At 44.5% G+C, this 12,053-nt stretch overlaps 1 protein-coding gene across 2 annotated transcripts in view; it reads right to left on the reverse strand.

The window, feature by feature from the left end:
* The window catches only part of cd276 (CD276 molecule), a 73,244-nt gene that overhangs the window by 47,245 nt on the left and 13,946 nt on the right, over positions 1 to 12,053 (reverse strand). The window contains exons 3-5 of one of the 2 annotated variants that reach the window (XM_086025284.1): positions 10,232 to 10,427; positions 10,077 to 10,120; positions 6,728 to 7,024 (exon numbers count right to left, since the gene is read on the reverse strand). In XM_086025284.1, coding sequence (XP_085881410.1) covers positions 6,728 to 7,024; positions 10,077 to 10,120; positions 10,232 to 10,427 — 537 coding nt within the window. Of the gene's footprint in view, positions 1 to 6,727; positions 7,025 to 10,076; positions 10,428 to 12,053 lie in introns of both variants that reach the window. The other variant, XM_086025283.1, reaches the window with a different exon arrangement.

Raw genomic sequence — 12,053 nt, forward strand, 5'->3', positions numbered from 1 at the left:
TGCTGAAAGTGCTGTGCAGGTCACTGCAACACCAAGTCCCGCCCACCGTCTGTTCTTTTCACTTGCTGCTCCGGTTAGTTAGTTTTCAGCGAGAGGCGGGCAGGCAGGTAGAATGGTACGGTCAATCTTCAAAAGAAAAAAAAAGGAGGGGGGAGGCGTAATTTCGAGAAACTGTCATGCCTGTGATGGACTCGCACACAAGAGATAAACGCACATTCAACTCAGCTGTCATGCTCTCAATGGGCTTCGGGTTCAATTCGAAACTGTGCCCTCCATTTTCCTTCTGCACAACCTTAACTACAGCAAAGCAATCTGGACCTTATAGACACGTCAGTGCATGCAGGTGTTAGGGCTGTTTTTCTGTGAATGAGTTCATGCGTGTTCACTATGCGTACTGAATATGTCGAGATGGAAAGGCTGTCAGCTGGCTAATGCTGTTGCGCATCGCCTATCAAACGGGTCTCGGTCCGCTTGCTTGGCGCACAATCGGCTTTGGATGGCGTTTACACAGCAAATGAACAACGCGAGCTATGAAATCGCACCGGAGTCTGTTTTAAACAAAAGTCTTCGTCATAAACTAAAGTTGTCGGCGAGTCTCCTCACAGAATATCTTCCTCTCGCATTCACAATTCACAATGCAAGGTGATTTGCAAGACTCGGATTTCTAGTCCACTGCCGGTTTGATTGGGCCCTCCATACAAGCCAGTACAAACTTAATGTATGGTATCAGTACGTTTGTTTGCAATTAGCAGCCGCGTTTAATCAGAAGGGTATCAACCGGGGGTGTAATGAAAGCCAATTTGAACTGGAAATACGTTTGTATTCAAAAAGATGAGAGTGCACCAAATCAAACCAAATCAAATCCTTCCACTTTCAAACGTACCGTCCTTGAATCGTATCGTAGCGCGTGTGTCGAGACACGTACCAAATCGTTTATTGGAGAGACACCCCTACCATCAAGTTTTGCTCCATTTTGTGTTTATTGGTACTACTTTTGTTTAGCATTTGTTAGTTTATACAGAAAACCTTCCAATTTACAAATAGCCAAGTGCATTATAAGGAGCCGTCCATACTAATGATCTTACTAACTGTATAACGCAGTCAATGAAAGACACACTCACTAAGACAACATTCTCATCCTTTTATATGAGCCTGTACCTGCAGTACAAATGGGATTGGGTATTTCGCACAGTGGCCAAATCAAACCATGACACTCTTGATTTGGTCTTCGCATGACACAAAATGAAATGCGCCAAGGGGGGAAACGAACTTGGGTTTGATTAAAGGCTAAACAGCGAGAAAGCTACATAAGTTGGTTTAAACAGCACGCCATAAGAAAGCACCCAACGTTTATGTCAACTGTTACGAGGACGATACGGAAAACACCAGGCCCTTACGAGAAGTATTTTCCCTTCTTGCACTGCCACGAAATCAACCAGCCAAAAAGTCGGATCTGGCATCAAGTCTTCTCGCAAATCCTTTGGTTATCTCCCTCGCCCATCAACGAGTCAATTTCCTGTCAGTGTCAGGGCCAGCGCGGCAAATACTTTGGACACCATCATCGTGTTTTCTGTCATCCACATTTCACCTTGTCTGCCTCATCTCCGCTGTTGCTCTCTTGCCGCACTTGGCCAGTAAACGCTGCGCTAGCGGAGTAATGCTGGGGAAATTAGGCCCAGCTTCGTCGGGAGCGCTGGCTGACTGGGGGTGGGAGTTGTCGCTGGGGGGGGGGGGGGGGGTGGTCGTTCAGTGACGGGTCTTGACATCAAGCCATCAGCAAAACCCGCTGCAGCAATCACACCGGCCCGCATGATAGCATACACGGCCAAATCTCCGCCTTCACGGGGGGGAATCACTCTAGTAAATGATAAGAGAAGGGACTCTTGAGCTATAAAACCTCCAAACATCATTTTTTTTTTTTTCTTATGGAGACGAAAGTGGTCCGGGAGGATGATGAGAGTGAGAAGCTAAAACCCCGGCAGGAAGACAGCAGCTCAATTGAGGACTTGAACATGCTTCTTTCCAACACTCTCCTATTCATTAATACCCGCCGTTCCTTCGGGTCTCCCCCACAATGGATCTGCGCCGCAAAATCTATAATATCCCAGCACAACCAAATACTCCAGAGGTAGAATGAGGGTTTAGAAAGATAACATCTCTGAGATGCTTGATACAGCTAAAGCTGCTAAAGATTTTCGAACTGAATGAGTTAATCGCCTGCGACAGAAAGTCAAAGCAAGCGATTGAAGTATTAACATATTACAGAGCAAATGCTCACACGATCAATATCATTCCACTTAAGTGCTGTGGGTGCCGGTAGTGTGCGTTTCAAACTAGTGCCGACATTTACAACTTCTGTGGACTCAAAATGCTAATGAGACGCAATGAAATAGGCTCGGAGACCGGGAAATGTAGTCTGGCGTCGTTGAATCTGCTTCAAGAGCCTTACAAATTGCCAGAAATTCAACTGATTGGTCCAATTTCCACCTTGTATTAAAAAAAAAAAAAAATCATTAAGCAGATCATCTGCAATAGAAAGCCAACAGTAACAACTGAAGCAATCACACTGTACAGACTGGCTAAGAGCCACGACTTCAATGCTCACACTTTACATGATCGTCATTGACTCGACGATGCTTAAAATCTGCCCCAATTAAAAAAAATGGTTCGTTAAACCTCAATTGGGGAAATTCGTTATGACGACGCTTCCAATCCAAGTCGGACTTTCTACCCTTCACATGAGTTTCTTCCCTGATCTGTCTTTTTGTTGTCATGGCCCGACTCCAACCCCAAATTTAAGCAGCCATGCGGGTTCTATTCCTGGCCACTGACGCTCCCGAACCTGGATGAAAAGAAATGGTTGAGACGTCGCAGGGAGAGCATCAGGTGAAAAACAATGGCAAACAAATCATGCAAGCGACTCGCTGTTGCGACAGCCAAAAGTCGCAACAACTGCGGAGTACGCAGTGAGCGGCTGCGTTGTGCTGTGTACACAGCAAGCACTGTGTCAACTCCAGCTTGGTGCACTCCACTCGGCTACACCGGCAGAAGAGTTGCACGGGGTCAACATTAATTACTGTGGCTGTTAAGCACACAGCAGCTGTTGTAAACACATACATTTTACTTTCAAACGAGCCCCCCGCACAAAATACTGTATATCTCCTACATGTTTACGAGCAAGTGTCGTCAAGCTGTGCTGGCGCGTACACCAAGAAATGATTCTTCATGGTTTTTGGGGGGGTTTTTTTATCCTTAACTGCAGCCATTTGCTGAAAATTACCACCGTTTGAATTAAGGGTCTTGTCTTGTGTATTTCTGGGTTTGCTTGTTTTACTGTCCAACACTAAATGTTATATGTTTTACTGTGACTACTCTTGCAAAGTCTTTTTTTTCCCCCCCCCATTATTAGTTCTGCTCTTGGCCAACTTCTTCGAAAGTCATTATGACCCATTCTCTAGTTCCGGCGAATGACCTGACGAAGTAAGGGACCATGCTGCTTCAAATCAAACCCCACAAAGCACCGCTTATACTGACCCTAGCTGGATTTAATTTGCAGACCTCCAATGGTCTGCAGGAAATTGAAAATTGTGTTAAAATTTTGGCCTACCACCCAGTAAATCATGTTACGTAAAGATGCTGCTGTATTTATAGCTCAGTTCCTCTCCAGCTCCCAAAGGAATGTGAAGATTTACGACAATGTTTTAATGACCGGTTTCACGGCAGCAATTTTGACACAGTCAAGCAGTAAACGCTAGGGCAGATACAGTTGGCTTGAAGATCACAAAACTCATTCCGTTCTGGCAAGGTTCTGAATAAAGCTGCGGATACAGGAATGTACTTACTGTCTGCTTCCTGAACCAGGAAATAGCCAGTGACCAGACAAACAGATTGGACGAACAGACTGGAAAAAAAGGCGTTGTGATATCACTTTCATTTTTGCTAACAGCGACCTCACTCTGTTCGACACGACAATGGCATTGAATCAGCAGTTCAGAACATCCCTATCAAAAAAAAAAAAAAAAAGATGCTTAAACCGCAAACGAGTAATTTATTGTTGATCTTCTCCGTAGTCGATTGAGGAAATGTCGTCAAATATCCATTCCTAGTTCTAATTACCAATATGGTAATTATGGCAATTATGACGTCCAGAAACGTTCTCCTCTCCTCCACTTCGTTGTTGTCCATGCACAGTAGCTTCGTTCGAAATGGAAGGTACAGAAAGGTACGACAGGATTTTTTTTAATTTTGTTTTTTGATATATACAATTCATAACCACGTTTTTGTGTTGTCTTTATGTCCTGTAATTGTTTCTGGTAAGACTTAGGCAATAGCGGGTTCGTATTTAAAGACGTTAAGGCATTTAAATGCCTTCAAATGGTAATTATAGCCTGAATTTTAATACATAACGACTTCCGAACAATTGAGCCTCTCGGACCCTGTGGGCTATATGCACGGACGGGTGAGTGAAATGTTTGTTCAGTAACGAGCCAGCTGCATTCACTCAATGGTTATTAGTGACACTGAACTGCCGTTGAAATTGGGCCCGTTCTTCAAAATGTTACATGAATGCAATAAGAATATAAACGCCAAAGACAGTGTTTAGCATTGACATAAACAGTGATAAAATGTTCAGATTCATTTCAACTCAGCGTCACATCAGCGTGAGGAAAAAAGCATCGGTCGAGTAAAAGGGCAATGGGAGCTGCGGATGGTTTTACAATCACATTTGACCCTCGTGGTGTGCTTCGACCTCTCCATGCAACACAACACGACTCCACCCGGACGGTTTGAAAGAGGCCATCCCCCTTTAGCCCACTCTTGCCACTTTGGCCATCCTGTTTCCAGCACGCGCATTCATTTCCCAGCCCGGTGGAGCAGCGCGCAGTGACCCCTGGCCTGGACCACCACTTCACCTGCCCCCACGTTTCAGCACCAGCTCAAGCCCAAAGAGAAGGTCCGGTTCACCTCTGCTATAATTTATGAGCTATTTCACACAGTTGTGCTTCCACTAGACCTGGCCTTGGCCACCTTTACGCAGTCCTCCCTTTGACCTGACTAAAGAGGGCCAACTGCAGGGTGACTGTAGTTGGGTCCAGTGTACTAGAAACCTACAGTACGTACTTTATAGAATCTGTCGAATCAGAAGTTCAAGAATCAAATCCGTTTCCTTCCTAGTTAGCAAAAAGTACCCTTGCTCCAAACGCGCTCTTGCTTGCCCTTGGAGAACAAAGTCGTCAAAGTTGACAGTGAGTCCAAACTTCTAGCACTTGCCTCAATTGCCATGGCAACCGTGGCGATGGAGCGACAGCCTGCTCAGCAGGATACACTTCCATTTTTCCCCAAGTCAAGATTACCTCATCTAAAATGAAGAGGTGTATTCATTTGGCGCTGGATAGATGTTCCCATCTTATCAGGAAACGGGGCATCCAGAACAACGGGGAAACCACCACAAGATAACAGATTTGATGAAGCGCCTCATGGAAAAAAAAGCATCTTTAATGAGGCATTCTGGGCAGACAAGGCCAAAATATGAGTCATTTCAGCAGGTAGGACCCAGAAAAACAGAGCTGGCAGCGGATGGACGATAACAGTACAGCATTTGAGCCCCAAAGAAAATTGGCAAAATTGGACTTTTTTTTTTTTTTTTCCCGCCATTTGCTTACAATGCTCATCAGCACCCGCGCTGAGCTGCACGCGTCACTTCAAACATGGAGCCAGTGTCCCAGATAGAAAAGTATTCTTCGTATTGTACTTTGGTGTTGTTTGGTTAGGATGAGTGCTGACGCTAACTGACCGTTTTCCCTCGTTTGCGATGCTTCCTACAACCCAACGGAGGCTCGTCCCAAATAAGGGGCTGGCCGACAACCCTCACTCGGGATGTTCAGTAGCACTTCATTTTTCAGACTGATACCAGTTCCAGTACTCAACTCGAGTACTCACCAATACCAATACCAGGTCGCTAATATCACTATTACTTTTCATGAATAAAATGAATATTAATGATCAATTCCTGAAGAAGGATAGAACAGTCACTCTGAAATTGACCTTAAGTTCAAATAAAACACAAACATCTCACTCTGATTTCGGATTCATTTGAAATAAATGAACTAAATTAACTTGCAGTCTTTGTTGAAAAATAAATTCAAGTGCAAAATAATTCAGGTTGAATTGTTCACGGTTCAACTTGCTCATCGCTACCCCCTACGTATATTGTACATGCAAACAGGAGGAGATACAGAGAGGCATATTATTGTCACTATTATGACTTGAACCATTTATCGTGTTTTATGTTCAATTTTTATGAAATACGGCACTTTTGTTACAGCTGTGGTTGTTGTTGTTGTTTTTTTAAGTGCTCTACAAATAAAGTTGAGTTGAATTGACTAGCATTTCTATTACGCCAATTTAAAAAGTATAACAATACAGATGTCTATCTTGGGACAACGTTTTTCCATGTTACTGTTTTCTATGAAACAAAATGGGCAGAGTGTGCAAAAGAAAGCAATTAGATTCCCGCCTATGGCAGTAATATTAGAGCAGTAACAGAGGCGGTCCTCACTTCTCCCGACCCGTTTTGTTCACAGCAGTCACTTTCCGACAAGCAAGTTATACCCGACGCTATACTGGGTTCTTTGCGAAAGGAAAAGTGGTCTTGACTCACAGCAATGCTGAGGCCGCGTGTAAAAACGTTTCCGAAAGAGAGCGGCAAACAACGGGGAGCGCCCACCTGTGATGGTGACAAAGGCGTTGCCCTCCTCCCCCAGCAACGGGTTGATGAGTCTGCAGCTGTAGGTGCTGTTGGGCTCCAGCACGACCGTCAGCACGCTGGTCAGGGAGAAGAGACCCTGCTCGTTGGCCACCAGCGAAGTGGTGACATTGTCCGTCAGGTTGCGGCCACCCCCGTCCTGCCACATCACGTCGGCTTCTGGGTAGCCTCCGTAAGCCACGCAAGTGAGGGCCACCTCTTCGCCCGGCCGGAGGTTGGATTCCGGCTCCAAGGTCACCACGGGCTTGGAGTAAGGCGCTGCATAAAAAACGAGGACGTCAAGGATGACGCGATGGAAAATGGGCTTTTTGAGTGCTTGGATACAAACAGTTGGGTGGGTCGCGTGCCGGCCCCCCAATCGAGTGTGAAATTAAACAACCGAGAAAATCTTTTAAAAATGTGTTTGTGAGCGAGCCGTTCTGCATATCCGTACGTAATAACAGCCCCAACGTCAAGTTTTTTGGGCCCATGACATAATCAGCTCCAATGGCCGAGTCCGGTGTTGTGTCTAAGGGCCCCATAAACCAAGTGTAACGTATGAAGCGTTGCCTCTTAAAGTGAAAATGCTTTTATCGGGCGCTTTTTCCGACCAACTCTCTTCCTTGCTGCCTCAAGTAGAAGCCACACTGTTCCGAATTCCACCTGGTCATCTTTTGCTGATTCACTGTTGGCCTTTTGTACACTTATGGGGGAAATTATACTATCACTCACTTGCATGACTAAACGGGGCTAATTTCAGCAACACAATAAGGGTGTGTCAAGTATTCTGTAAATCTTGACTTGATTCTTGGCATATTTTGACAAAGGTATACAAAAAAAAACAAAAAAAACTGGAAATTATTTTAAAAGGGAAAAAAACAGCATGTTTGGTGGGATGCGGTCGATGATTTAGACAAGCATTCAAACGTCTAGAGTTTAGTTTGACTACCCTGGGAAATGGTTTATATCATTCCCATTAAGGCATAAATTACATTTAGTGCCACTCATATGAATTATAAAAATGATGTTTAAAATCCCACAATCCCACGCGGTATCAGTGGCACACAGGCAAGCTGCTTCTCAACACTCCCCAGAGTGACAAAACGCAGAGACACTCCTTAAAAAAGAAATTCATTATATAAATAAAAATCACAGTTCAGGCCACGAGGTGTTCGTAGGCAGAAATTGGCTGCCTCTGACATTTGGCCACAGCCCAGGCTGTGTAAAAAGAGCGTAGGCACACTAAGGGGTCTGATGTCAGCCTTGCCGAAAATCCCAAATCGCAATCCCTTGAGCTGAAGCAAGAGTACGAAGGTGGAAGAGAAGCGAAGCTGCTCTATTCCCACAGCCAATCATGGCACAGCAAACAAGGAGGTGGAGTTGAGCTTGAGATGATTTAAATGAGACTGATCTGCTGTTGAGAAGGGGACTTTTGACACGGAGACACGATTTACTGCGCTGTCAGCTAACTAGGGCTCGTCCATACCATCAAGTACCTGCAGGTTTCATAACGTTAAATTTAAGCCTTTAATTAATCTAGTCTGGCCAAATCTTGCAGTATTTTAAGTGTAACCTGAGTGTGTCATAGAGCTACATGCCAACAACGTTAATCTGTGTAAGATTTGAATATGACTGATTATAATTTGTTTTTAAGGGTTTGGTTTGAAATTGAATGTCCTCATCAAAACAACATATACCACATTTATCCGATTTCAAACAACACTATTTACAGCTTCAAAAAAAGACGACTCTTTTTTTTTTTTTTTATCACAACTGCGGTTAACTGTCTCACTTTTGTTTTTAAAATGATGAAGTACTCCCTATTTACTTTAGTTGCTTTAAAACAGGCAATTGAAAAACAACGTGAAGTTGTGCTAATGACCTCGATTTTTTTTTTTTACGTTGTATCATCATTGGAGTATGTACAGTGTTTTATCATACAGTAATTGAAATGAATTGGATCAAACCTGGAGTGAATTATATATTGTGTCATATTTGTAAAATGTAACTGCCGAGAACAGTATGTATAGCACAGTAACTGGAGTGAATCTTATCGTAATTGAGGTCAATTGTATCGTATAGCAATTAGAGGTCATAATAGTGAAACTGGAGTGAGTCACATCACTGCATTTATAGAATCACAAATGTGTTGAATTGTCGGCAAGTAAATAAATGCACAGGTAATTTCTTCTATTGTCCGTTTGACTGTCAGTCACATTTCTCTCAAGACTGTTAGCTTCCCTGCATTCGCAGAAGGAAGAAAATACAATAATAACTGAGAATGCTGTTTAAAAATAGAAACATCTATAAATCTCATGCATAAAATGGAACCAATTTGTCACTGTTGGGAGACATTGTTTTCCCTCTCACCGGCCAGGATGGGGAGAGAAAAAAAAAAGACATTATTCATTAACACTACCTAATGCACATCCATCCTCTGAGAATAGAACAGCCATCTCTCAATAGATATACAAATGTGCCATTGCACTGTAAATAAATTAAGAGTCTCTGCTGTGAGGGTGGCCCACATGGTCATGTAAGCAGCCAAGCTGTTAGCAAAGGAAGGCTGTTTGACCAAAACAACGGCTGATGGTCAAAGTCAGCAGCTATTGACCACAAACAGAGGCCACAATCAGCGCTTATTGACCAAACAAGCATAGTCGAGCAGCCCGGGGGAAACGACGTACTTATCACGTTTACTCAAGTGCATGCGATGGATGCACATAGGTGTAATACATACTATACTATTAGAGTTGGAGAGTTAAAAAAAAATGTAAAAAGATCTTTGGATGTTAACTTATTGAATTGTATGATTACACACACAGCATTAGCTTGTTAACGCGCCAACAAGCTGACATATGAAGCAAGTAGGGATGTAACGATTTATCATAAAACGATTTAAAATCAATTCGCCCAGATTAATCGATTCGATTCATTCTAGGTGCTTAAATCCATCTCGAAACCTTTTTTTCATTCCAGATGCAGAGCACATTTTGAATGCGTAGATCAAATTATGCTTTTGCGCCAAACATCATTGCGTATTGCGTTTGTGGATGGATGGTTGCAGAACCACACTAGTGCACAGACACAAGCATGGTAGCAATTTTTTAAAAATCGAATCGAGTCAAAAATCGAATCGAGTCAAAAATCGAATCGAGTCAAAAATCGAATCGAATCGGGGCTTGAGTGAACCATTACATCCCTAGAAACAAGACAATCGGTTTAGCCTCCAAAACGAAGCTTTGTGAAAATATTATTTGCGATGACTGTGAATGATTCCTTCAGTTGGAGCCGGTTCAAAAATAAAAACTGGTACGAAAATGAAACTCACCGGCCACCTGCAGAAACAAAGCAGCGCTGCCGTACTCCTGCACTCTGACAAAGCAAGTGTAGCTGCCTTCGTCAGCCACCAGCACCCTCCTCAGCAGCAGCGAGGCGTTGCCCAGGCCCAGCTCGCGGGGGAAGAGGCCAGTGCGGTTGACGAACCTGTCGGCCTGGTCGGCCAGCTGATCGCGTCCTTCGCTGTATCCGTACACGCTGCGCTTGGTGTCGGTCAGCTGCCAGAAGACCGTTACGTCAGACGCGTTGAAGGGGCCAGCGGGTCTGAAGGAGCAGTTAAGAACCACGTCCGTATCGTGCAACGCCACCACCGGCTGGTCGGGGACGTGCACCTCCATCGCGGCTACAAGAGAGGAGAGGGGGAGCGGCATGTCACTGACCTCGTACAAAGTCTGGAATACAACGGATTTGTCTTCATATTTTGTATGTTTAAACATGTCCTTGTTTTGAACCAAACAACACATTTGAATAATCCTGATTTCAATGATTAGCAAAATAATCGTGATTAATACATTTGTCATAATCGAGCAGCCCTACTCTGGCCTCAACAAATAGTTCCGCCCCCAGTTGACAAAAGTCACACTCGGCATTGGTCGGGGCTGCGGGGTGACAAATGGCTGAATTGCATGAGACAGGACCACCCCTTTAAAACAAACCATCTCACAAAGAGCAAGGTTGTTCCTGCATATTAAATGTGGAGGCAGCCTCCGCCTAATTTTGTACCACCTCCAGCCTTAAAACCGCAAACACCAAGTTATTACGGGATCAGCCTTGCCCACGTCCAGTGTCATTTATAAAGGCCAATTGCGGTATTATGCCGACATTGAATCAGAAACCGTCGGAAGTCTCTTGTAAAACAGCCTGCTGATCTTTTTCCAGTTTGTGTAAAAGTTATCGATACAGAAAGGGGGACAAAGTGGGCAAGAGAATTATCCAGCTTCTCAGCTATTATGGGAGCGGGAACAGAGCAAGGATGCCACTAGTGTGTGAGAGTATTGTCTGTGTTCAAATGTAGGAAACCGATACCCTTGGAAGTCAAGCAGTTTGAAATGTACGCTAGATCTGCTTCAGAAAGAGATAAATTGCTTGCACAGTGCGGCAGCATCAAGGGGGTAAAAGGGGATTAAGGCGATGGGGAAGCAAAAACTCGCGAGTGTACATTTTTTGGAGACAATGCCGCCGCCGCCACTTTATTGAAAAAGTCGCTGATTGAGCGGCACACGCGCGCGTGCTGCATTGTTTGTCTAGACGAGGGCGAGAGCGTAATTATTCCGGATTAGCATTCGTGGCATCCTTGCGAGTCAGCGCTCCCCATTGATCTCCGTGTGCTCACACATGGCGCCGATACACTCCTCCGCATCGCGGGAGAGGACGGAAAGGAAAATACTGTGGCCGCAGCAGCCGCACGCCGTTTTCTCCCAGTCATTTCTATCGTCGGGGTAGCATTTTTGCCTCTTCACCCTCTTTTGAAATCCACCGCACGGCATCGTCCAGCGTTGACTCACTTTGGTAAGGGGGAGATTTGACCAATGCAGGGGTGCTTTAATCAACGACCCAATCGACAACAAACAAGACTTTCATGCGAGGACCTTCATGCATGGACGCTGAGTCATCAGGGCAGGCCCATTTTTGCTGTTGTTTATGTAACGTACGTTCGACACATCCCAACGAGGTATCGCTTGCCACTGATACGGGAACAGTGCCACCTATCAGCCAACGGTAAAACCGCGGCAAGATCACGGGAGAGGAAAAGGCTCCGATGCCGCAATAATCCCTTTCTGTTTATCATTTTAGCACGTGCAGTAATGTTTTATGGGGGATGGAGTGGATGGAGTGTCACCTTGATAACTGAAGAAGTTAATGGTATAAAGCATGTTTTGTTTCCACGGTAGCGATTGGGTTTGAATTCAAATGCTGCCCAATGAAATTTGGACCCAGAGCAGCCACGTTCGACCTCTCAAGGTTGCCG

The sequence above is a fragment of the Filicampus tigris genome, chromosome 3, assembly GCF_054856515.1.
Source record: "Filicampus tigris isolate MCC_2025a chromosome 3, RoL_Ftig_1.0, whole genome shotgun sequence".
NCBI lineage: Eukaryota > Metazoa > Chordata > Actinopteri > Syngnathiformes > Syngnathidae > Filicampus > Filicampus tigris.